The 27,166-nt window shown below is 30.6% G+C and overlaps 2 protein-coding genes across 2 annotated transcripts; both read right to left on the bottom strand.

Annotated features, from left to right (window-relative positions):
• Window positions 1–2,722: 2,722 nt before the first annotated feature.
• Window positions 2,723–4,906, bottom strand: LOC18099359 (transcription factor HHO5). The gene is made up of 5 exons (XM_024600786.2): window positions 4,603–4,906; window positions 4,273–4,460; window positions 3,796–4,159; window positions 3,342–3,418; window positions 2,723–3,258 (listed from the first exon to the last, which is right to left on the bottom strand). Exons 1-5 carry the CDS (start codon window positions 4,799–4,801, stop codon window positions 2,995–2,997), a joined length of 1,092 nt encoding a protein of 363 aa, XP_024456554.1. The 5' UTR covers window positions 4,802–4,906; the 3' UTR covers window positions 2,723–2,994.
• Window positions 4,907–12,898: 7,992 nt separating this feature from the next.
• Window positions 12,899–16,400, bottom strand: LOC7480496 (protein TRI1). The gene is made up of 6 exons (XM_024601138.2): window positions 16,005–16,400; window positions 15,110–15,224; window positions 14,836–15,010; window positions 14,624–14,680; window positions 14,059–14,234; window positions 12,899–13,177 (listed from the first exon to the last, which is right to left on the bottom strand). The coding sequence occupies exons 1-6, from the start codon at window positions 16,310–16,312 to the stop codon at window positions 13,058–13,060; spliced, it is 951 nt and encodes a 316-aa protein (XP_024456906.1). The 5' UTR covers window positions 16,313–16,400; the 3' UTR covers window positions 12,899–13,057.
• Window positions 16,401–27,166: the final 10,766 nt, after the last annotated feature.

Raw genomic sequence — 27,166 nt, 5'->3', positions numbered from 1 at the left:
ATCAGTTGTAGTGATGATGGTTTGATGATATTAGCAATGGTTATGATGTGACAACTAGTGGTGGTGGCAATGACTAGTTGTAGTGGCGGTGAGATGGTGGTTATTAATTGATGGTGGAGATGTAGGAAAGTTATTATGATAAAATGATGATTATATTGATAAAAGATAGTGGTTTGGTGGTGGACCGGTGGTGGTTGTTGTTGTGATAGTAATATTGGTGTTATTAGTGATGGTTGAAGTGGTTAAGTGATGATATATTGTGAGTTAGTAGGTTAATTTTGATTAGTTTTTAATAAATAGTTGAATTTGTGTTTGATAATATGTTTTAATTATTTTTAAATTGAGTTCATTGTTTACTTGATAGAGTCCATTTCAAGCAAATGGATAGTAAAATGCAAATGGATAGTAAAATAGAAAGACAATCTCTTTATGTAATCTTTTTGTGTCATGATATAATTTGTTTTTATTGAGTTATTTTAATGTATTGTTCAATTCTTTTAAAAACAATTTTTGTGTATGAAATTCTTCTTATATCATTATTTGGATGAAAAATCCCTCTTAGATCTTAAATCTTTGTTGGGTTTTTAATTTATAAAGATACTTTTTATTGTGATTATAGTTTATTGGAAGCAATTATTGGGGTATCATAACAAACAAAAAAAAAAAACTGAAAACATGGAAGAAAATGCCAATGAATATTCTCTCTCCAATAAAAATGCCGATGAAAAATCTCACCTCAATACTGTAGGATGTCTCATGGACATGATGTTACACTGAGACAACTCATCTACACCACCGCCATTGATAGTGCCCCCAAGAAAAGATAAGAGATACACATGTTTCATATACCAAGCTGCGAAAACAGAAAGGACATGTCTAGCTCTTAGTTAATGCTCTAACATGAACAAGAGAAAAAGGAAAACTGGTTTATATATATATATATATATATATATATATATATGTTTATTTACACAGTAGTACATACATGCATGAACATAGAAAGATTCCGACGAAAGTGCACCTGTCATTCTGAGTCATTCAATGTTATGGGCAAAATCTTGGCGTGGGCTCACCATATCCTCTCAATGAGATTCAAAACATTATAATTTATTACGAAAATGACAACTTTGATGTTGATTCCAAATTTGTCTTTGCATCAAAATCCTGGCTGTAGAAACAGATAATTTAAACAAACTCGCTGGCTGGAGAGCAAATAGAACTTGATCAGGCGAATTTCAATTCGACAACGAATACAAATATTTAAGAATATCAAGAACTTCCCTTTTATGGCCAATTATCATGTATAAACAATTGAACTTTGGATAATTATCCATTGTTATGTGCATATATATATATTTATATATATATTTCTCTTAGAGATAAGTGGCGTAGGGCTTTCTGATTAATGAGTCACTTGACTACATTCTAAGCACCTTTTGTTTATGTGTATGCGTGCCCGTGGTTGGTATTCTTTTTCTTTCTTTTTCTTTTTTGGCTTTGAGGTGGATTTTTTTTTTAGGATTTTTTTTTTAATGTTAAGTTGTTTTTTAAAGTGTTTTTTATTTAAAAATATATTAAAATAATAATTTTTTTCTATATTAGCATGTTAAAATGATAAAAAAAACACTTAAAAATTCAAAAAATATATTACAATCGTGTCAAAGAACCATCTTAATCTAAAAGTTTAAGTTGTTAGGTAAAGTCACAAGAATAGTTTTAGTTTTATATCACTCAACTGAAAACTCTATAAGTTTGAAACTCGTATAGATCTATATAACTTTATGTTTATTTCTTATGAAATAAAATAAAAATAATAAAATTTAAACTTATAATTATTTAAACAACAAGGCTTTCATGTCATATCCATCTTAATATATAAACTTAAAACTATATGATAAAATATACTAAAATTAATTTTATAGTAGTCTTTAAAAACTTGCACCGCCATGCAATTCCAAACAGTAAATGTTAAATGTTGTGTCAAAGAACCATCTCAACCCAATAGCTTAAGCTGTTAGATGAGGTCACAAGATATGATTTATATTATTCTAGCACACCCCTTTAAGTGAAAGTTATTTGGGCTTAAAACTTGTATAGGCCCACAATACCTTATGCTTATCAAATAAATGGGGATGATAGACTCGAACTCATGACCGCTTGGTTATCAAGACTTTGATACCATGTCAAAAAATCATTTTAATCCAATAGTTTAAGTTATTAAATGAGATCTCAAGATATGATTTATATTATTCTTAATAAATTGAATGGAATAATCGGTTTCTGAAACTAATTGAGAGATTGCTAGTCCAGAAAGATAATAGATTAGGTGACTGCCCTTCATTTGTCTAATGTAGAGACGGCCAGATTAGGCTGTCATGTTTACTGTTTTCCTGTCAAATGGCTGCTGTTTTCTCAACACAGGCTGCTGCGTATTGTTTTTAAGAGGAATATTTTGAATTCCATACGAGTCAGCGAGCTCTAAAACAGTGCATGGATTCTCGAGGCTTATTACACTACCGACGATAACAATATCACCCGTGGCCTCGAAGTCGAGAGCCTGCGCATGGTGGTCCTGTTTCCCCTCAGCTAATAAGCTATTTGAGATTTTAAAACTTAACTATATGCTATATTGTAAATGAAACTCAACAAACAACTAATCACCAGGCAAATGAAATTTCAGTCATGTACTGGACAACAATTTGAAAAGGAAAATTAAAGGGCATTTGTAAATTAAAGCTATATGTTATAAAAAATAAATTGCTTAGGATCCATAACTACGAATTACAGAAAGTCATGAACAACTCACACAGGAAGGGACATAAACTAAACCATAGTATCCGCAAAATCTCACTCTCTCTAATTTTACTGCCTCAAAGTAAAAACAGTCCAATTTGGAATCCTATCCTTGTAGGCTTCATTATTCCTCTTATCTCCACAGTCCGATTCCCTATTATGTATATTTGTATCTGCAAAATTCATGGGGATCAGAATCAGTTATACATGAACTTCTCCTGGATGGTGAAGCACGCCATTCCAACTATGACTCTCTGATTTGTCATCATCTTCTGCTTCCATGCTATCTCCTCCGGAATTAGAGGCAGCTTTGGCAGAGCTACTTCCATGAAGAGGTGCTTTCGGAGAATTAGACTCTGAAATGTTATGCATTACAGGGTCCTCGCATTGATCTTGAGATTTCCACAAGTCATTTGCTGGGGTAGCTGAAGATGCCGGCACTTTGCGGAGATGAAGCCTGTATTTCTGATCACACAAAAAACTCCATGTTAGTTAGTCCTACATAAAAGAAAAAAGCCTAGAAAATATGTATCCAATCAGAAACTTACTTGCAAGTGGCTTTTAACTTCATCATTGGTGAGGCCATCTACTTGCATAAGCTCTCTGATCTGTTTAGGAGTGGCAACTGTATCACATGATAACCAATTAGTTTGGGAGAAAGATAATCATAGCATGATAGAAAAGAACTTGCTAAGGAGCAGAATCCAGTATCTCTAGATACAGTAAGCAAATTTTACATGTAAGGACAAGCAATCCTAGGAATGCTATTCAACTACTCATGTTAGCAAATTTTACAAGTTGGAATTCACTTGAAATTTAAATTTTCAAGTCAATAGATCTTTTGTTTATTTCCCATATTTCACAGGCTCCGCAAGGACCACCTAAACATCAGTCTAAAAGGGCTGAGTTCCTACCAAAAATACCTTTCTAGGGCAGCAATTTGAAATCTTTTCCTGTAATTACAAGTGTTAAGAAGAGACAAAAATTTCTCAAGTATTTAACCTTGATATCCCCCAAGTTGTTGAAGGGCATCAACAAAGCACCGGTGAAGCTCCGGCGACCAGCACCTTCGCTGCTTCCTGTAAGCATGCTGTCGCTGTTGCTGTTGCTGTTGTTGTGATTTACTCTGTATCTTCATTTGATTACCGCAATTGTTGCTCTTAGACATAAAATCGCAGGATTTAGGCACTGGGGTCATAAGAGAAAGTCCTGTAACTTGTGAAACAACCTCCTTCTCTTCCTTCTTTTTACTCCTTTCAAAACCAGAAAGTGCCTTGAAAGGCACAAAAGCCCCTCCCTTGTTTCCATGATTACCTAACTGAATTGGGTTCTCACAAGTAGACCTATCATCATCTTCTTCACCTCTCTAGATGTATTTTAAAAAAAAAAAGCATAAAATAAAACTTATCCCCATCTTGCAAAATCCAAATAAATATTCCATCTTTATTCCTCTAAATCAAGAAAATTTAAGTGAATTACCTGTTTTGGTTCTGATCTTGTGTCTTGATTTTTGCAATCCAAGTTGATGTTATTGTTAGTGTTCCAGAGCTGAACAGAGCTCATCCATTTTTTTTTATCATTCCCATCTTCATTAGAATCCCCCTTCAAGGGTACCAAAGCATTCAATTCTTTGCACTGCATTGCCTCTTCCTTTAATCTGATAATAGCTACAAACCCCACAAAAAGAGCAACAACAAAAAAACCAAGAAATCAAAATCCCATCTTTAAAAACCCAAAATCGGAGATATATACAAAAAAAATAAAAAAAATAAAAAAAAAAACCCAAAGAAAAAAAGCAAAAGAACATACCTTCATTCAAGAGAAGCATGCAAAGAGGGAGTTCACGTTTAAAAGCATCGATCTTTCGCCTTTCATCTTCTAATCTCTTGACATAATCATCAGGATTTGGTAACTTTTGGCTACCATCTTTAACCATTGAAACCTCTTTAAGACATTCACTTATCGCTTTCGGTACATAAACCAAACTCAAATCCAAGCTAAGCTCCATATTTTTAGCTTTGTTTCACTCGGATTCTCTCAATTTGAAGTCTCTAACATGACCAAGAAAATGAATAGCAAAAACAAGAGCCTACCCGTGTCTTTATATAGACAAAGGGCAAATATTCAGATTCATAGACGCAAAGATTCGGTTACTCACCTACGGGTAGTCGCATAAATTTGAGTCAAATCGGTTTACTCGGTGTCTTTGTACAGTAAAACTAGGTGAACTATCCTTTAAATTGATTGATGTTTCAATTACACCCTCACAATCTAGAATTTCCCAATATTTCTTATAGTTTTTATATACTATATAGTTTCAACTAGATAAATGGTTCGCGCTACGCTGTTGTGGGATAGATTAATTTTTTATCAACATAAAAAATATTATTCATGGGATATTAACGTTTTAAAATAAGTAAAAAAATCTAAGATTTTAGTAACTGAAAAAGGTCACACGTATTATTAGGACAATGACCTGGAAAGCAAACAAAAACAAAAAAAAACATGAATCGAGCATAGAAAGATCAAGGAAAAAAATCAAAAATCATAAAAATAAGGATCAAATCTAAAACATCAAAACATAATAAAAAAAAAATTGAACATGCAGAATTTCTCAACGTGTTTTTTTACATAAAAAAATCTTAGATGTAAATCGAAAAACTTATGCATGCATCTAACTAAACAAATCAATAACCATTGCGTAAAGAAATGAAAAAACAAATCATCAATAATAAACAAAAATGAAACTGAAAAATAGGCCATGTTTGTTTCCCGGAATTCACTTTCCGGAAAACCACTTTCCAAACTTTCCTGTGTTTGTTTGCCATTAGGAAAGTTGGTCAACGGAAAACACTTTCCAGTCAACGAAAATACTTTCCGGTCAACGGAAAACACTTTCCAGTCAAAAAAAAATTTGGTTTGGTTTCCAGGAAAATGCTTTCCCTTTTGGCTGTGTTTGTTTTCCGGAAAGTGGTTTCCGGGAAACCACTTTCCAAACTTTCCTGTGTTTGTTTGCCATTAGAAAAGTTGGTCAACGGAAAACACTTTCCAGTCAAAGAAAAATTTGGCTTGGTTTTCAGGAAAGTGTTTTCCTGGAAAATTTGGGCGGAAAACACTTTCTGGAAGTTGTGAAAAATTTAGAAATGTCATTATTTGCTGATTATATCAAATTTGATCCTCAAACTTTTGATTGCTATATATAATTTGTTTTGAATATTTATTTTTCAATTCCATCTCTTAAATTTTAATTTTTATATTAATTTTGGTCCTTATTTTTATAATTGCTATTTGCTTTTTTCTTATCATTTTTTTTATTGAAAATTTTTATCTATCAAATTTAGTCCTCATTTTTTGATTGTTACTTATTTTATTTGAAATAATTTATGAAATGTTAATTATTATTATTTTAATTTATTCACCTTTCATTTTTTTTTAATTTTTTAGATTTGATCTCTATTATTTTGATTATTATTTATTTTATTTGAGATAATTTATGAAATTATATTTTTTTTCAATTTCATTCTCATTCAACTTTTTAATTTGTAAGATTTGTTCCTCATTATTTTAATAAACTTGAGAAAAATAAAACATTAATAAGTTCTTTTTCAGCTCATTTTCCATGACATAACCAAACACTGGAAAGTGTTTTCCAACTTATTTTCCATTACACTACCAAACATCGAAAAATACTTTCCCGGAATTCACTTTCCCTGGAATTCACTTTCCAAAAGAAAACTACTTTTCAGCAAACAAACGGGGCCTAGAGACAAATATAAATCAAGATACATAAACATAAACAAAAAATTATTTTAAAAAATACATAGAAAATAAGGCATTAATTAAAAAAAATAGGTCAGGTGTTGTTGGGTCTAGCAAGCATGTCCCATCAAGTAACGACTCACGCAAGGGCCTTTTAGATTTGGCCCATCAAGCAACGACCTACGCCCAGGCCTTCTAGATCAGGCCCAAGCACGCTTTGATTTTTAAAATAACTTAATGTTGTCCACCCCAATCATTTAAAATAAAAAAAGACATCTCGTCTGGAAATCTCTAAAATCCAGCTAATGTGGTGGCTAGAAAAATAGGGTCATAAAGTTTTTCATAAACAAACTCATTTTCAATTCAAAACACCTAGAAACTTTGTCAAACCAATCTATAACCTTCAAAAATGCAAAAAAAAAATGACACAAAAACCAAAATTAACCTTAAATCCAAAATCTTTCGAAGCTTAGATCTGTTTTTTAGACATAAAAAAAAAAACACATCATCTCAACTCCTCTTATCATATAGAACCATATGACATAAAAATCGATCATTTTGATGGTCGTAATTGTCACCGATGACCACTTTCTTTCTCTACGTTGGAATCTAGCGACTCCTTCTCTCTTCTCTTAACAAAAAATAAGTGAAAATAAGAAAAATAAAGTTTGGTACCAAATTTGATTTTGTTAAAAATTAAAGAGATCGGTTACCTAATAGCTAAAACCTAGGGGGAACTAAATAATCTTTTATAAAAAGTTTTGAAGTCAATTATTATACTCGTCTTTTTCACTTTAGTTCTCTATTTTTCAATTCAACCCTCCCTCCTTAAAAAACATGCAATTGGGTGCTAATCTGGGTTAAAAGGAGCCAAACTGTACAAAATAAAAGTTGAAGGATCAAAGTAAAAAATAAAAAAAATATTGTTCTAATCCATAGTGTTATATGAGGAGGTGAATAGTAATGCCGAAAACTGATCTCTTTAACTTAGTATATTGTATAATTTTTTCTATTGCCACTAAATAACTAAAAAAAATAAAACCTCACCATTTTAAAAACTTTTATTTTATTTAATATTATTTTCCCTCCTTTTTATCACTTAAATTCCCATGATGCGTGTTATAACACGATAATTTTTTACTACCTGAAAAACAGAAAGTTCCAATAATATGACATTTTCCTAAATATTTTTATTCCAATAATCTTCGTTCACCTAGTAAATAGGCAACTCATTATTGACTAAGTTTCTAATTAATACCATATTATCATATTTATTTGACAAGCTTTTCATATTATTTTTTAGAATAAATAAGTGTTATCATAAAAATCATCCATCAGGCAATTAAGGAGATGATAACAATAATTATACTTACTCCGTTCATATTTTTTCACCTTAGCTTGATGAGCCTCTTAATCATTTTGTAAAAGTTCTTTTTTTACACATAATGGTTTTACAACCTGATGGTAAATCTACTAACTTCCAGGTTAATTTTATTAAAAATTAATGACTCCATCTTATCATTTACAACCTCTTTCCAAATAACAGTATATATCATGTGAAAATAATGTTTCTTGTAAGGTCATGGGGTTTTATTCAATGTCAAAAATATAAAAATAAGGGCTAAAATCTTTTTCAACTCTAACCATTTTAGTTTTTTTTTTTATTAACGTGGATGTCCGGGCCAGCTTGTGCATACCTCGACTAATCTTATGGGTCCTAAAGTTAATGATAATGTAAGCCTCCATTAGCCCTGAGGTTTGTAGGACTCGAACTGATGATCTCTAGAGAACAAATATAGGGTCTGACCAGTTGAGCTACACCCCTTAGGGTAGTTCTTCTTGGTTCATGAGTTGTTGTTAAGACAAAAGAGGTGTAGACGGGCTAGGTTCTAAATGAATATTTTGTCTAGTTTCTTAACCTCCATTATTTCTAACTTTTAAAATGAAATTTTTTTTAATGAAAAATAACATCTGACTCAATAATCATATTATTTTCAATGTTTAAAAATCTATAGATTGTATTTTCAATTTAATTAGAATTTTATAATTTTTCCTCTTGGCCACATCATTGGAGGCAAGAGGGTATGGTATGGAGGAATTTTAATGAATTATTTTTATCAAACAAATTATCTATTCTCTTCAAGAGTCGGAATTCCTTCAAGTTTATAAATTCTAGTGTGAATAATTAACACTTTCTTTAGGCCTTTTGTGAATTTAATTTTGCTACATGTTTCACATTTTTCAAATTTTTTATTTAACACTAGGATCGATTAATCCTAAATAGCCATGATTTCCACGTATTTACTTTTAATTGATCACCTAACTTGTGGTAGCTCTTGTTCATAGCTCTCTCTTCTGTCATGATCCCATCTCTTATCCTCCAGTTTCTTCTCCCTTTGCCTATGCTTCGACGACATGGATATATATCTCGCTTTCTAAGGAGAACTTCAAAACCGATTTACTTCTTAGGGTTCATAAGGAACTTCTTGGAGATTAAAAGGGCAGTGTTCAAACATTTTAAGCTATAATTAAGAACACAAGTGGGACGATGATCAATCCACAGGGACAGAAATGGAGTTTACACAGAAGAGAGTAGTGAGCTGGTACGAGTTTGGTGATTTATGGAGTTGAGAATCTTCAAACGCGGCGCATTGTGGTAAAATAAAGAAATTTATTAGCATAAAAAAAGGAATTGTGATCTTGATAAGATGAGTGCGTGCTCTTGAAGATTTCTGTTGTTAGGTGAGGTTGAGGTATTTGGGTAAACAAGGGAATAAAGGTTGCCTTTGCAGGTATGAAACTTTTTATATTTCGTGTTTCCAAAAGTGTTCTTTTACCATAAAAACGAAGACTTTTTATTTCTTTCAATTAGTTAATTATAGTTTTTATTTCCACGAAAGTTTTTTTTTTTCTTTTATTTCTCATAAAACATAAAAAGCTTGAATTTACATGACCAACCCACCACCATTCAGAGTTCGTGACCTAGCGGGGAAAGGAACTTGTTCCCTTCCTCTATACCTGGATTCGATCCTCTTTGTGTATGTTTGTCATCCCTGCGATACCTTACATGCCTACTGGATTTGCAGGAGTTCAGTGGACCCGATGATTAGTTATGGTGCGCGTAAATTGACCCGGACAGCTCGACTTATAAAAAAATAAATAAATAAATAAATAAAAACATCAAAAAACATTAAAAGGCAACCCTTGTAAAAATTCATCTCATCCAAAAGCACAATGGAATCACGTTGTCAAAATTGTTGGTCTCATATCCTCTCATCCCAAAAAAAAAAAAAAAAAAAAAAAAACAAAGAATCTATATCCTTATTAGGCCACGCTGTCAAAATCTCGTTGAGATATCATCCCCTCAGCCATAAACACAGAATTCACATTCTAATTTAGTAAAATTAGTCCCCGTAGAGACCACCTTATCATTGACAATGAATCCTCTTCCTAATTTGTAGAATTAGTATTTAGATTAAGATAGCAGTTTTTATTTAAAAATATATTAAAATAATATTTTTTTTATTTTTCTAACACGTCAAAACGATCCAAAAACCAATAAAAAATTAATTTATAGAAAAAATTTAAATTTTTTTTTAAAAAATACTATTATTAATGCAAAAATAAATAAATTTAAAACTTGTTTGTTTTTTTGTTTAAAATCGTTTTTAAAAAAATAAAAAAAAAATTATTTTTTTTATTCTAAATTAATATTTTTTGGTATTTTCAGATATTTTAATATACTAATATTAATAATAAATTTTGTAAAATAAAATAAAAATTATTTCAATATATTTTTATATAAATTGCTATCGCATTTCCAAATGGCTACCCAAATAATGACCCGCAAGGCCATCTCGTGAAGATTGCTGATCTCATCCTAATTAATAGTAGGATTAGTAATGGCCATTCAAATTCCACACAGGGAATAGTGGCATCAGAGTAATAAAGAAGAGAGAGAAAATCACAACAACTAAGTTATGTTAGTCATGTGAAAGATTCTTTCGGCAAAGCATCTTTATCTTCATTATTCATCAACATGGCAGTCGTGGCCGTAATTTGTTTCTGTACAATCTCCGAGACAAGAATCTCCCAGGAAGAAAACAAAACTCGGCCGTGACCACCAACCAGGCACTAACACGCTGCAGTGAACTTTTGATGTGCGGTGACACGCTTGTGCCTGTCGCCACTTGCCGGAGGAGAGAATAGTTTCTTCCATGAGTGACACAAGAAACATTAAAAAAACAAGGCATTGATTTCTGATTCCTCTGTTATTAGATTCTCTTGCTGCTGCAACCGACACGTGTCTTGAGAGCATCCAGTTTTCAACACTGTGAAATAGAATAGGAAGTAGGAGGAGTTGCTGTGCTTTGGACTCAGCAGCTACTCTTTTATCTTCATTGGCGATAAGATTCTCTAATGGAGATTTTGATGGTTCTTGTTTTTCTTTTTTTCTTTCTCTGAGGAGGTTGAGGTAGATGCCTTTCCATGGAAGACGACAAGCATTTGCAACCACCGGCTGTGTTCCCTTTTGGCATCGTCAATGACTTTTATTATGCAAGTACGGTGATCAGGGGATAATAAATCATGAAGGAATATTTAAAAATAATAATAAGAACAATGATATATCTTAATAATAGAGTATAATTAAATCCATTCCAACTTTTGTTATTCCAAGTTAATTTGCAAAGGAATTTCACGATTTCAGACCGCTCTTGAAGTATATATGAGATTCTTAACAATGGTATCTTGGAAAATTTCATACGGTTAGATTTTCATCACCATATATTCTCCGACGCTACTTTGGCTGATCCTTGAAAATTGTTATTTTTTGAGTTTATTTAAAATTATTTTAAAAAAAATAATGAGATTTTTTTTATTTTTTTACTTCAAATTAATTTTTTTGATATCTTCATATTATTTTAATGTGTTAATATTAAAAATAAATTTTATAAAATAAAAAATACTTTAAAAAATAACAACTACCATAATATAAATATCAATTATTGTTGAAATTAAAGTCGTCCTTCTTCATTCTCATAGAATTCAAATGAACAAAACAGCTCTGTTTTATGTTATTTTAAACGATATTCTACTCTCATTCAAAATGAGTGAATATTTTTTTTATTATTATTAACATGGGTATCCAGACCAGCTTGCACGCAACTCGAATAATCCTACAAACCTTGAAATTAATGACTATGTAAGTCTCCAATTGCCCTAAGGTTTGTGGAATTCGAACTACTGCCTTCTAGAAAATAAACCCAGAACCTGACCAGTTAAGCTATACCCTCGAGATTAAATAAATGAAAATCTTGTTTAAGGATTACATGAATAATGAACAGTGCCTTTCACCCAGGAGACCAGAGAAGAGATCGACACATCCACAAGACAAAATGGAAAAACAGGAATATTTATCTGCTGGTAATTAAATCATTGTTTACACGATGAATATATATATTATCACAATAAATGGAACTTTAATCCACCAAAATGGACCATAATTTATGTGCACGGTAGCTCCTCAATTATTTCAGGAGAGCTCATGTTACTAGCTAGCGATCCGGAGGAGTTTTGAACAAGGGGCAGGAACTCCCTAATAAAACGAAACACCGTTCTTGGCTAAGAAAGACAGCACGATGAAGTCTCAATTCTCCAGGGCCCCGCCCCAGTCAGACCAAAGGAACGCAGCTGTACTGATACACTTGAGGTTGTGATAAGGAGTGATTCTTAACCGTTAAGTGTTGGTTTATTATAATTAAATAAGAATTATATGAATGATCTTTATATGAATGATCTAAGATAGATATTCATAGATTGAGATAAATCTAGATTCACGAAGAGATTTGGTCATGCAAACAGATTCAAAAGGTCATAACTTTTGATTTAATTGTTGGATCGTACTGAAATTTTTACAAGAGTTTCCGGAAACTGTTTCTCTTAAAATAATATGAAATCGCTATTCCGACCTTCAGATCTTTAGATTTTAAAAATTTCACTCGAAGCGTATAGTTTTTTGTGACTTTTCTTTTTATTTTATTTTTTCATGCTATTTTTATATTTTATGTTTTTTTTTAATTTTGAATTTTTATTTTTAATTTTTAGTTAAGGTAGAGTTTCTAATCTGTTTAAGACCTTGTAAATCAAAAACAAATTTTATCATTATTATTTTTTAAAAAAAAAAACCCTGCAAACTTAAAGTTTACGTTGGCAATTCTTTTCATCCATTAAAATTCTCATATTCTTTCTTTTTCTTTGTTTTGCTGTCTTCCTGCATCATGTACCTACTAGACTACAATGCTCGCTGAACTCTGCCACCCACCTCCAAGAAACAAAAACAGCAAGAAATCCACAACTAAGTGCAGAAAAATTGAAAATGTCATTGTTATTGCGCCTATACACAAGCAAATACATTTGAGGCAAATACTTTTGAATCACTGAAACCGAAAATTCGCAAGCAAAAACCCAGCTTCTGTCACTGCTTTGAACCACGAGCAATTCACTGTTAGGCCTTCACAAAATGAGCAGATAAAAGTTTTGGAACAGTGAAGCCTGTGAAGGAGTCAATGTCAAAGAGTTCTTTCAGCTTCACGTCACATAGTATTCTCCTCTTGTCAGATGGATCCTTCAAACAAACAGAAAATGGTTTGAGGCACAGTTTAGGTACAGCTCAAAATCAATCTCAAAAGATTTAAAACATCACCGTAAGACAACTTCAAGTCTATTAATCTCGTATTTTCTCTTAACAGTAACTCAAAGCCCAACACATTTTATCGCTATGCATTCTTAAGGGAAAGCTTTCGCATATACTCCATCCAGTTTGCAAGAACTGCAAACAGAGATGGAGGTAAACTTGCAGTAGGTGTGAAAATTGAACATGATGAAAAGCTAACCCCTGACTATCATGCAGAGTTATCCGTAATAATAGTTAGAAACTAGAAAAGTAGGCACGACATCACACCATTGTCAGCATCAAGAAGTCCATTATAGGCACAGCGGCCCCTACTAAATTAAAGATGGCCAAAACAGTAAAAATGGCATGGCTCAACCTTATCTTTTCAACATGTTCCTATTTTCTCTGCAGATAAGTCAGTGATCCGATCTTTAAGTGTAAACCATCTGGCTACCCACTTTGTAGACAAGAATTTTAGTTCTTTATCAATCTAATAATTTTACAAAGGAAAACCTTTTCGTATCTCCAGTAACAACCATTCCATCTTACACAGTCGATCTCCCGTTTTTTTCTTCCTAAAACCGAGTAATCTTGTCTGCTTTCACAGAGCAAGATTTAAATGAGCATATATGGTGAGATTAACATCAGTTGTGTGATTATCCAAAAGAAAAAAACGTCAGTTGTGTCAGCTGGAACAGTTTTTAATGGATAGATTATACTTGTGCAACAGTAGGTGTTCGAAAACACCAAACCTCTTCTCCACTTATTGGCACACGTCACCGACAATTATCAGATTAAGACATTAAATTACACTGAGCACAGTAACCACATACCTGGAGATTGTTTTGCTTAATGTATTCCCACATTCTCTTGACAACATCAGATCGGGATAATGTACTTTCTCCAGTACCAAGGAACTTTTTTAAAGCATCTGAAAGTTGAAGGGGGGCGAGAAAACCTGAATTGCCTCCCTTCTGCTTCTTCTCTTTTTTGTTTGACTCGTCTTCCTCTGAGATTAATCAGCATAAGGTTAACAAAGGAGTCTGTAGACCAGTGAAATGTAAGTGGCTGCTAAATCTTTAATTAAAGGAGATCAGGGCACATGCTAACTATTTTGGCTATAACATATAAACTATTACATTTTCATTCCCTTGGCATAGAAAAAGCAGTGGTTGTGTAATTAAAATGCCAGTGAAAGACCAGGTCTGGCCGAAGTGGAAATGAGGCCTAAATTCGGAGAACAAAAGGCAAAATTTCGAGTCAAGTTTAGACTCCAAATAGAAGACATAAGGTTAGACATGATTGCCAGTTGCTGTGTTATCCAGTCAAAAAAACTCCCATATTTTACATATAAATAAAGCATTCTCGGCAAAATAGCATCATAATTTGATTCGTTACCTTCTTCCCTCTCTCGCTTATGTTGCTTTTCATGCTGTTTTGAATTGATTGAAACAACTGTACCATGAGTCGATAAAATAGTTATGGTGAGCTAAACAACAAAGTTATTATATACCAAATCATTCATTATGTTAATTTATGCCTCGCATCCTACATCTAAAGCAGCAGTAATGTGAGAATTATTGTATAAGAAAAATAAAGGATAGGAGTACCATCTTCCGAGTCCAAGGGCCAAACATGCCTCGAGAGGGCTTTGTTCATTTGAAACATGTTGATGGAATCAACACCGAAAAGAGCCTGCAATGGCTCGTCACAATTTATATTCCGCCTATCACTTGGATCTTGCAAGTTCTTCTCTCTTATGTAGGTCCAAAGTTGCCTGACAACCTAGGAAAAAACTTGATAGTTCACACTGTTGATAATCCCCTAATACCAGATTAGATAATGGCAAATAAAAATAACTTTCTCAGAACTTTCAAGTTATACCTCTGTCCTTGCCAAATGAGGCACCCCAATGAATTCCTGAAGCTGAGGCGAAAGGCTACATAGCTTGCTAAAGCCACCACCTCTTTTCTTGCCTTCATTTTTATTCTCGCTGTATCTGACTTGAATGAAATTAAAAAAGAGCAATTGTAAGAATAGTGATAAGAGCAGCAGATCAGGACCATGTTTCTATAAGAACTAGTAAGCAGTTTAGATAACTAAAGCAACAACAGGAAAGTTCAATATTATCATATCATGCAGAATCAATATCTTTGGTGAACTAGCAGAGGACCTGTTTCAGACCAACAGTTTCTCCCTTAATGCTTTGTAATTAAAAACAAACTCCCATCCCCATTTTTCAATTACATAAATTAAGACAAAGTTATTTCTTATTACAAGGTGAGGCTCGATTTCGAGATTTCTGGGAAGGGAGAGACCCTGCTAATGTTCTGTGTCATTAAGACAAAGTTATGAGCTGCTTGTATTACCAAATAATAATAATAATAATAAAAGTCCCAACTCCCAACAAGACTTTACTTCCAAATAAAGCAAAGGATAACATGAACATCTAAATGCTACCCAACTCCAGTATTTCCATTTCTTAGGCAAAACGCAATTTTGCACGTTACCACACGAAATTAAATTATATAAACTCACCATTTTATACCAAATATAAAAACAATTCTAAGAAAAATAAACGCACGTCGGCACCAAAATATATATATAATGATGTCGAACAAAAATCCAGGAGCTAGCACAAGTTCTATTTATATATAATCTAATAAACTCAAAAAAAAAATCAGACATGAATTTTAAATTTTAATTCAAAACCCGGCCCCAAAATACGCGCCGAAAATACGAGTGTATTTAAATAAATAACACGTCATAAATAACTAACCCTCTTTTTACGTTACTTTTCTCTCCATCATCACCTTGCACCTCCTCCTGCAAATCACAGCCGTCATTTTCAACATTCACTTTCTGATCTTCATGAGTATACTCATTGTCACCGTTCTTCTGGCCATCATCGAGCTCGTTTTGAAGGAACAAATCGACTTGTTCTCTTATAAATACTTTCTTATCCGACAAATCAATAGCGAAATCTTCCTCTAGCTTTCTTCTGACAGTACCAGTTGTTGTCTTGTCCAAGTCCGCATTTCGTAGAAATTCTTTCAGTCTCTCTGTAAGCTCTGAGTCTGATACCATTTTTCTTTCTTTCTTTTGAGAGAGAGAGAGTTTTTGCAGGTTTTTCTCGTTGATCGTCAGGAACTGAAAGTCTGAAAGTGAAGGACCCCACATACTCGTTTGGGTTTTTAAGGAAGGTTGTTTTTCTGTGCGACTGATTTGCCCCTCGTGTTTGGTTTGAATTTCGAGATTGTCCAATGTTCTTACGTAACGTATGAAGCTTTACTTTAATTATCAATAAATAATTTCTATTTAAGAGTGCTCGGTTACTTTTTAAAATATTTTTATTTAAAAATATATTAAAATATTATTTTTTAATTTTTAAAAATTAGTTTTAATATAACATATCAAAATAATCTAAAAATACTAAAAAAAATATTATTTAAAATATAAAATATAAAATAAAATTTAAATTTTTTAAAATATTCTTGTAACATAAAAATAAACATGCAGTGAATTAGTGTGTGTGATTGTTGAGTTTTTTTTATTATTATTTTAGTCTTTCTACCTCTTTTTATGAAAGGTTCGTATTATTATTAGTTTTTTTTCATTAGAATCCATGGGAACATATCATAACAACAATAAAACACTAAAATTCGAGCCTTATTATGTCATACGTCTCGTGAGAATTAATTATAAAATAGAAAAATTATCCTACCTCTTCTATAATTTAATCATTTTTAATTTAATTTATCTTTATTTTTTAGAAATTACATTAAGTTATATAACACTTGATATCTTTATTGACACGTGCAAAAAAAAAAGTAAAATAATACATTATGATGATGAGATAGTAATAATGGGATGATGGTGAAAATAATGATATTAATGATGAAGATGAAGATAAAATAATAAGAATGATGAAGATGATGGTAATAATTATAGTTATTAAACCTGGACCGACCCGGTAGGTCGACTGATGGCTAAACCGGTTTGGGTAAGGCAAAAGACTGGGATGAGCAAAAACCCAACAAAACTTGATCGACCCGCCAGGTTGACCTGTGACCCGGGCGACCCGGAAAAACTCGGTTGAGACATTTTTTTTTCAAATGTGTTTTTTTCTCCTAGCCAGAGACTCTTTATATATATATATATATTAGTTATTAACCATTTTTAAAGCTCACTATATAAATACTAGAAGAATATTTTATTTTTTTTAATATGAGATTTGAAGCCCTTTAGTATATATACTCTATGTTCACAAGAAAAAAAAGTTATGTTTTTTCAATGTGGGATAAAAAATCTTTTTAATTTAAATACTTCAACTTAAAAGGATAATATATTAACATAATATCTTTTCAATGTGGGATAAAAAACCTTCTAAAATAATCTTTTAAACTTCATTTATTTATAACATGTATAGCATATATTCACATGGATTGTTTCTTAATTTTTTCATATGAAATATTAAAATTTCAAATATTTTTTTAAAAAATTTCTGAGTTGATTCGGGTTGACCCGTGTAATCCAGGACCTAGCTTCTTACCAGAGTCAAGTTTCAAGTCGGGCCTCTGATAACTATGATAATAATATTAAAGTAATAGGACAGCAGTGGCGACAACATAGTTGTGTTGGTAACAAGGTAATAATGGTGGATATATGTTAGTGATGGTGAGGGTGGTAGATATGGTGGGTGGAGTGGTGTCATACTATAAAATGTAATTCTACTGTTAATTGTTTTATAGTTATACCAACATTTTAAATAAAATGTCATTACAAGTAAATTATAGTGACATTTCAAACAATTTTATTATACATGTTTTGCTATATTTATTTAATTTTAAAAGAAATTTTATCAATTTTATTAGAAATTATATTAAAAAAAACCTAACTTATATGGGATTTAAAGGCTTTAATGACACTTGAAACAATAACCTTTATATTCAATGCTGGTAAGAATATATCACAATTACCATTAAAATTAAGATAAATATCACTAAAGAGATATCATAATGACAATTATGAAATGTCATTATAATACACATCTATCATAGTATTTATTTGAACAAGTTTTTTAGACAAATGTTGGTAAAGTTAATTTTTTATTGCATTTTGTTTCTCTATAGTTTGGGACCATAGTTTGTTTCTCCAACAAGAAGAAATTATAATTAGAAACTTGATTTCAAGCAGAGGTAAGTAATAACCTCGCAAATCAAGCAGAGTGTGGAATTTATAACCTTGTTATTCATATATTTTTAAAAACACAAGAATATTAAACTTAAAATTTATCTTTTTCTTTAAAATGGTTTGCATTGAAAACTAAGAAAAATCATAAAATAATTTGGAAATTATAAGAAGATTAAATGAAGAAGACCACAAAAGATTGAAACCTTAAAATGAAAAAGCCTACTGCCAAAGAAAAAAGATTTTGATTTTTTATAATATTGTAACGGTAAAATTATGAACTAACAAAGTAAATGTTCCACTGTTTGTATTTATATTTTTAAATAAATGGTGCATGTGGCTTTTGTTTTTACATTTTTATTGAAAACGAGGATTTAGCTTGTTAATTTATATGTAAAAGGTTCTATTTGATCAACTCTTAATAGTTAAGGGACTAAAAAAATATTTTTATTAGATGATTTAATGTCGAAACTTCAAACGATAAAAATTAACCCAAGAGAAAAGGTTATATTCGCTCCAAACCTTAGCAAGTAAATTGAAACTAACCCTTTTAGAAATGGTTATGTTTCGCCCAGTAAGGACTCGAATCACTGAACAAATCTTGTGTCTAAAAAAGTGGATCACCGAAGACAAGAAATATGCTTCTGTCTGTTTATGGATTAAAATAGGGTGTTTGAATTTGTCATAATGGTTATTTTATAAAGTATTATTTTTGTTTAAAAATATATTAAAATAATATTTTTTAAAAAAATTATTTTTTATATGAAAATATAAAAATGTTAATTTAAAAAAAATTAAATTTTTCAAAATTAGTTTTGAATAAAAAAAATCTCTGTCACACGGTTGGATAATCAATGACAAAGTTTTTTTTTTTAGTGTAACGTGGGTGTCCAGGCCAGCTTGCGCGCACCTCGACTAATTCCACGGGCCCTGAAGTTAACGACCATGTAAACCTCCAGTGGCCATCATATAAGCAACCGCAGGGCTCGAACCTGAGATCACATAGAGAACAAATCTCTTAGTCCCAAACTCTTATCACTGCGCGTACCTCGACTAATCAATGACAAAGTTGATTGAATTAAAATAGGGTGTTTGAATTCGTGATAATAGTTAATTTATAAAGTATTTTTTTTGTTTAAAAATATATTAAATAATATATTTTTTTAAAAAAATATTTTTTATATGAAAATATAAAAAAGTTGATTTAAAAAAAAATTAAATTAGTTTTGAATAAAAAATAAATAAATATGTCACACGGTTGGATAATCAATGACAAAGTTGATTGCTGTGATCGTTGTATTCACGTGCTTGAAAAAGATGGCGACAATACGAGGGAAGCTGTTAACGCATCATGCCCCCACACACAGCCGAGACAAGACGGCACATCAAGTTTTGCATTGTATTCGGACCATTTCTACTTGTTTTTGTCGCAATTCTGATTTGGCTCCATGTTGACTCACGGTGTCATGAATCAATATTAAGAAGAAGAAAAAAATGAAAGATAAAAAACTCACCGTTTCGTTAGTTGGGCTGCGTGCATATAATAACACACCTAATGCATATATATCGAAGGATTGATCAATTTCAACTTCACATTTTCAATGCTTTTGAATTGGAAGATGTCATCAATGACTTTTTCAAGTTATCACATCAAAATAATCATATAAAAAACAAATCAAAATAAATTAGTAACTCGATTTTTAATAAACTTAATGTTGAAGGATAAAATTAAAAAAAAATCAATTAAAGAAGACCCAAAAAAATAATTCAAGTCAACCCGGTTTTAACCTACCAAACTCGTGTTCCGAGTTATGAGATCAGGATAACCCTATAAAAAAAATTAAAATAAATTATGAAGCTCAATTCTTGATTAACTCAATACTCAAAGATAAAATTAAAAAAAAAATAATTAAAAAAAGATACAAAAAAACGATTTGAGTCAACCAAAGTTAACACGTCAAAGTTGTGACTCGAGTCATGATATGGAGATAATCTAAAAGAAAGCAGACTGGAACAGATTACGAATCTTAATTCTCAATCAATACAATATTGAATGATGAAATTGAGGAAAAAAAAAGTCAATTAGCAAAATGAAAAAAAACTCGAGTCAACCAAGTTAAATTGTTAAACTCGTAGTTCGAGTCATGATTCTATGATAATTTTATAAAAAAATTAAAAAAATTATAAAACTTCTCAAATAAATCTAATATTGAATGATGAAATTGAAATAAAAAAATATAGTTAAGAAAATAAAAGAAGTAAAAACATTATTCTAGTGAATAGTGTTATATGAGGAGGAATGCTGTAAAAACCCCTCCTTCTTTGTCATCAATACGACTATATCAAGCTCTTCAAGCTTGCTTCAATCCATACAAGGTTTCGTTTAAATTTAATACATTTTCTTCATGTCCCTTTACTTCATAACACATTGGAGAGCAATAAAAACCTTTTTTTTTTTGTTAATGTGTCATGTGTGTGTATTTGTAAAAAAAATGATTTTATTAAAAAAAATTTCATTTAAAAAAAAATTGTAACCACTTTAAATGATTTAGATACTTTTCTATTATGTGCATTCATTAACTTTACAACTCAATAATATTGAACTACAAAGCTAGGATCGAAGTAAAATTGTTTTCGCATACATCACAGTGGAAAAGAATAAATTTTCATCATAAATGGCACATATGTTATACACCAAACTATTGCATGGAAAAAAAATAGACACTTGTTTTCCTTCTAAAATACAAAAACCAAAAAAAAAAAAAAAAAAAGGGGGGAGAGAGGGCTGCATTTTACCTTTGGGCTTTGTAGGCTTGAGACTCGTTTTCGCCCATTATCATCTGGGCTTGGACTACATGCTATGCTTGGATTCCATTTTCCTTGACCAAGAGTTCGCAAGTGGAGTTTAATAAAATTAATTTTTATTTATTTTTAATTCTGAAAATGAGATGACAGCATGAAAGAATAAACCATAGTTTTTATACTTGGCCCGGTCCAAGACCCGGGTTAATTTTTTTTTATCAAAACAATGTCGTTTTGATATAAAAAAAAATAAAAGTCAACGGCTTGCAATCAGGTTTTTGACTGGATCACTGGGTCAACTCGTTGGGTTAGCCGGGTCATACGTGTTTTTTCTTTATTTTTTCTTTAATCTGATCTAGTTCTAGCCCTGAATTAGTCAAATTCTAGATCAACATGCTACATTAAACCGGATTTCAAAAACTATGGATATACTAGCTCACTGCAAAACCACACCTCAAAAATGTTATATAAATATTTTATTCATGACATTTACTGCCCGCAACTAGTGTTCGTGGCTTACGTAGAGACCTCCCTTTATGACATTTTGGGGTTCTGAAAGAGAGGAAATAAAGGCTGAAGTAAAGTAAACGGACACTGAAAAAGGAGGAGAGATGGGCAGCTGAATCTGGACAAAAAAAGAAAAGAAAAAAAGCGAAGGTACCTTCCAGCGGATTATTCCGGAACTGGAATTTTACAAGCAACATATTTGCAGTCAAGAAATGTTTGCCATATTAATACACTTTTTTCCAACTAATTTCTTCACAATATTAACATTTACCAACACAAGTTAATTAAATTTGTAGAGATTACCTAATAAATGAGAACAATGAACAGCTATTATAAATATATTATATTAATCTTAAAGAAATACTCTAAATGTCATATTGTCCCTTGGCATTGTTCAACTAGAGACAATAATCGTGAATTGTCATTATTATTTTTTGTTTTTTTTTAATTATATTTTTATAAGCTCAAATTAAAAAGCGGACGATCTATCGTCAGTCTCTTAAAAAACATAAAACTCAGGTGTGCGAGCTACTCTAGACTCATGTGTCTAGGCCTTTTTCTAAAGGCCCAGGAGCTTTGGGTCTTTCTAACTTGAGAGATTGAACCCTTTTTTTTTTCATTTTTATCCATTGCAATTGAATTTTCTTTTTATTTTTCCTACTTATTTTGTCCAATTTAATCACTTAATAGTTTGGTTTGATTTTTTTTCGAATCAGCTTGATATATAATTGGTTTTTATTTTTATAGGTATCTATTTTAGATAAATAATTATAAACAAAATTGTTAAACCTAATTGAGTTCATGATCCAGGTCACGAGTTTAGCTGGTTAACTTTGGTTAGGTAGAAATCAAGCTTCATAATATTTTTTTGTTATATAAATAATTTTTGATTTATTTAATTAGATGTATGCATAAATATTTTAAATTCCACTTAAGATTTTCTTTTTATGTGAAAAAGCATGTCATAGAAGTCTTTGCATGTACACTTTCTTTAAGAAAAATAATATTTGATATCTGGCGAAGCATGTAGATATTATTACAACTATAACTATTAAAAAATACTATAAAACCTTAATAATTTATTGTGTTATGTGAGTGAAAACATTATAGATTAACATAGTGTTTTTTTTTTTATCTTTCAATTTCTTTTACTCCATTTATCTATCTTTTTATTTTATCATTTCACATTGCATTTATTAGTGATTAGGCTTGATGATTTATTTTGTGTTGCTTTGTTTTGGTTTTTTGTAATCTAAAAAACATCTTGGAATTGAGTTGGTTCTTGATTTTGTAAAAACAATATAGTTTAATTGTTTGTGAAAATTTAAAAATGAGGGGATCAAAACTGAAATTAAGGTGACATGACAACCCTTTATTTTTTTAAAAATATACAAGTACTTATTTTTTCACTTCGGCCATCAAACTTTTTCCTTTTAAAATTTTATCCTTCCACACCGTTTTGATTGATGATTTGGTTTGATAATTTGTTTCATATTGCTTTCTATTAGGTTATTGTAGTCTTAAAAAAAATCCCTGATATTGGGTTATTTCTTGATTTTGAAAAAAAAAATAGTTTTGTTGGCAAAAAAAATTATTTAAAAATTATTTCCTTTTAAAGAGGTTTGCTCCCTCTGTGGTCTCAGGTTCGAGCCCTGTGGTTGCTTATATGATGGCCACTGGAGGCTTACATGGTCGTTAACTTCAGGACCCGTGGGATTGGTCGAGGAGCACGCAAGCTGACCCGGATACCTACGTTAAACTAAAAAAAATAAAAATAAATAAAGACCTTGGTGGGCACGCAAGCTCAAATGCATAGGCTTATTCTTAAAGGCTCAAATGTGTTGGACCACCTAGGCCTATAATCTAGCCTTTAAAAAAAAAAATTTATAACAATTGGTATTTAATTTATTAAAGATTAAATAATTTAAAATATAATATATAACTTCTTTTAAATTATTAGATTAATTAAGAATGCTTTTTAGATATTATTTTATTAAATTCTATTTATTTTTTACATTGTTCTTAAACAATGTTCTTTTTTTACAATCCATCATAATCATTTTTTTATTTGGTTTCTTTTCTATGAGCACCAAATATTGTTATTGTAGAATTAAATAAAAAATAATTTTAGAAATACAAACTTATTAAGCCTAGTCAGGTCCATGACCTAAGTCACGAGATTGGAGGGTTGACTCAAGTCGATCTGACATGTTACTGCTTTAATATTAAAAAAAATAGACGTCATCTTGATTTTTTTTACATTCAAATCATGTTTTTACTAATCTTCCAGATTACCTTTGTATTTGTCTGGTTGATTGAGTTATATCAGATGAACAAACCTCTAGATGATTTAATTTAAAACTTAAGCTAGGCAAGGATTCAGGGTGAAAGGTTTCAAGAATGACCAACTAAGTTAGATTTATTAACGTTTCCAAAGAGTTTCACATGACAAAGCATGATTGTTCTATTATTATTATTATTATTATTATTATTATTATTATTATTATATTTTCCAATACACTCGAATTAAAATAATTAGGGTATTATTTTCTTAGAAATTAAACTCGCTTTAGGAATAATGATAGAATGTTGTCTAAGAAACAAATGTTCGGGTAACAATTTTTTTTTTAAAAAAGCATGTTAATGAGATAAAAGAAGTTTTAGTTAGAGGGGTATCTTTTTTATTCTTATGTTAAATTATCCTTATTTTTTTGAGGGTATGTATTTTGAATGCTTTTAGTTTTTGTTAAATGAATGACATAGAAAAATTATGTGTGCGCGTGTGTGTTAAAGATATTAATAGGAAAAAGAAGACTTTTACTAGAGAATTAGTTTGTTTCAATGAAATTTAAATTATTACTCTTTTTTATAAAAAAATATTAATTCCATATAATTAAGTTAAAAAATTAAAGGGCTTTCCACAATACATGATCAAATATCTTTATCTGCGCATATTTCTCAACTTTATGACACTAGTTTTTAATTAGTGTTAATATCTTTTTTTAGCATTTATTGACACATATAATCCCCAATACATTTTATTAAACATATACATCATATTTTGAGTTAATGATTAAAATTTGTTTTGTTGTTGGAAAGCATATTAGTAACACCTAAATATTTTTTTTATAAAAACAAATTGGCCTTATCTGCGGCATAGCACAAGCCAATTATCTACGAACAATAACAAAAAGGGGTGGTGAATTCACTATACACCTCATCACAAATCACTATTCACTAAAATAGTGCTTTGGTTTTTTCAATTTCATTCTTCAACTTCGAATTTGTTATGAATTGAGCTTTATTATTTTGTTTTTGTTTGTTTTCAATAAGAATATTATAGTCTCAAACAAATATCATTTCATTGTGTTGGTGCTCAATTTTGTTAGTGTCCTTTTTCATAATATAATTAAATAAAAAATAGTTTAAAAAACAAAGTTATTAGACCTAGTGAAGTTCATGATCTGATTTATGAGTTTGCCGGGTTGATCAAAATTGTTAAACCCGATAGAGTCCATGACCCTTTGCAGGTTTGATTGGTTAATTTAGATTGATTAGGACTTAGGATTCATAATTTTTTTTTTATAGGGTTATCACGGTCTCAAACAAACATTTCAGCTTTAGGTTGATGCTTAATTTTGGAAGCTTCTATTTTTTAAGCCATATAATTAAATAAGAATGGTAAAAAAACAAAGTTATTAAGCCTAGTGAAGTCTATAACCTGGGTTACGAGTTTAGCATGTTAACCAAAGTTATTAAACTTAATGGAGGCCAAGACCCGAGTTATGGTTTTGGCCGGTTAACCCATCAAAAATAGATTAATCCAATATGTCATGTCATCAATATTACAAAAATATCATTTTGAAATTACCAAATTACATTTTTATCGATCGTCTCATATTCCTTTGGACTCGTCAAGTTGACTAGGTAGTGTCTGGCAACTCTCAGTTGGTTTCAGTTGAAAAAGGGCTAAACAAGGAGTTAGTTCGAAAGGTTTCAAGGCTAACTTGATGGGTTGAGTTTAATGATATTACCAAAGAGTTCTTTGTGGCATGAACATTTTTATTAATTTAAAAACAAATTTGGTCAAACTCACAACATAGTGTAGGTAGAGATGACAATGGGTACCCACGAGTTGAATTTCTTAATATTCATACCCTATCCATTATCTATTGGGTAATGAATTTATATATCCATAAACTATTCATTTAGTTTCAGATATCTATTATTTACTATTTAATAAAAAACAAATTAGTTAATATATATTTGAATTATGTATATGTATATTAAATGATAAAATTATAATATATTATACATGTTTAATTATGTGTTTTATGTCAATATTGAGATATGTATATATCATATTGTATTAAAAAAATTTAAATGTTCTACAAATATATCCATATAATATAAATATATATTTCAGGTTAGGTTTGGATAGGTTTCGGCTTGGGTTTGACAATATCCATACCTTATCTATTATCCATTGATTAAGGTAACTATCCAAAAAATATCAACTCATTTAAATTAGTATCCACCAGATTTGGATTAAATTGTCATCTCTAAGAGTAAGATAATTATCTAATTATATTGAAGTCTCAAATTATTTATTTATTTTATAAATAGAAATCAAACCATATTTTTTGACATAATTTAAATCTCAAACCTTGTAATATATTAACACATTGTATAATATGGATAAAGACTAGAGCTTTGAAGCCTAAAGGTTAAAACCTTAAACTATAAAGAAATAGGTAGAGAAAAATTTGTATTCAATAATTAGATGAAAAAATAAGACATCAATTATTTATATAGAAGATAAAACTAACCTAACAAAAAGAATCTAAGGCTCAACAGGAAAAGAAATTACAATCCAAAATTAACTAGAAATATAATTCAAATAACAAAAATAGCATCTTTTAGGTCTAACTTGAGAGTTTTTTGAATCTTGACTAATTATCCAGTTCGTCCCTTATAGAACTGGGGTTGTAGAATCATTTAGAAAAATTTAAGCCTGGTCCTACTATTAGATCTACAATTGTGGTTGTTTTTGTCAGACTTAGCATTTGACATGTCAATACTTGTTTGAAGATTTTGTCTTGTCTATCTTGTCCATAAATTTATTTGCAACACATTTCACATCCCCTCTATATAGAAAAGACTTGACCTCAAGTCTACACAGAAATCTAAATATAATTACTCATCATCATAATAAAGATAAATATTAGAAACATTGAAGGTCTTGGAAATACCCATACTATCTAGTAGATTGATAATATAAGCATTGCCATTAATATTCTTTATGATGGTGTAAGGACCATAATTATTCTGCTGTAGCTTACTATACAATCTCACTGGAAGTCTCTATTTACACAGAAACATCACTACCTTATATATTTCCTTAAATACCTTTATCATGACAGTGTCTATCGGTAGCCTCCT

Source organism: Populus trichocarpa, chromosome 5 (genome assembly GCF_000002775.5).
Source record: "Populus trichocarpa isolate Nisqually-1 chromosome 5, P.trichocarpa_v4.1, whole genome shotgun sequence".
In the NCBI taxonomy this organism is placed as follows: domain Eukaryota; kingdom Viridiplantae; phylum Streptophyta; class Magnoliopsida; order Malpighiales; family Salicaceae; genus Populus; species Populus trichocarpa.
This window is presented reverse-complemented; position numbering and strand designations above follow the sequence as displayed.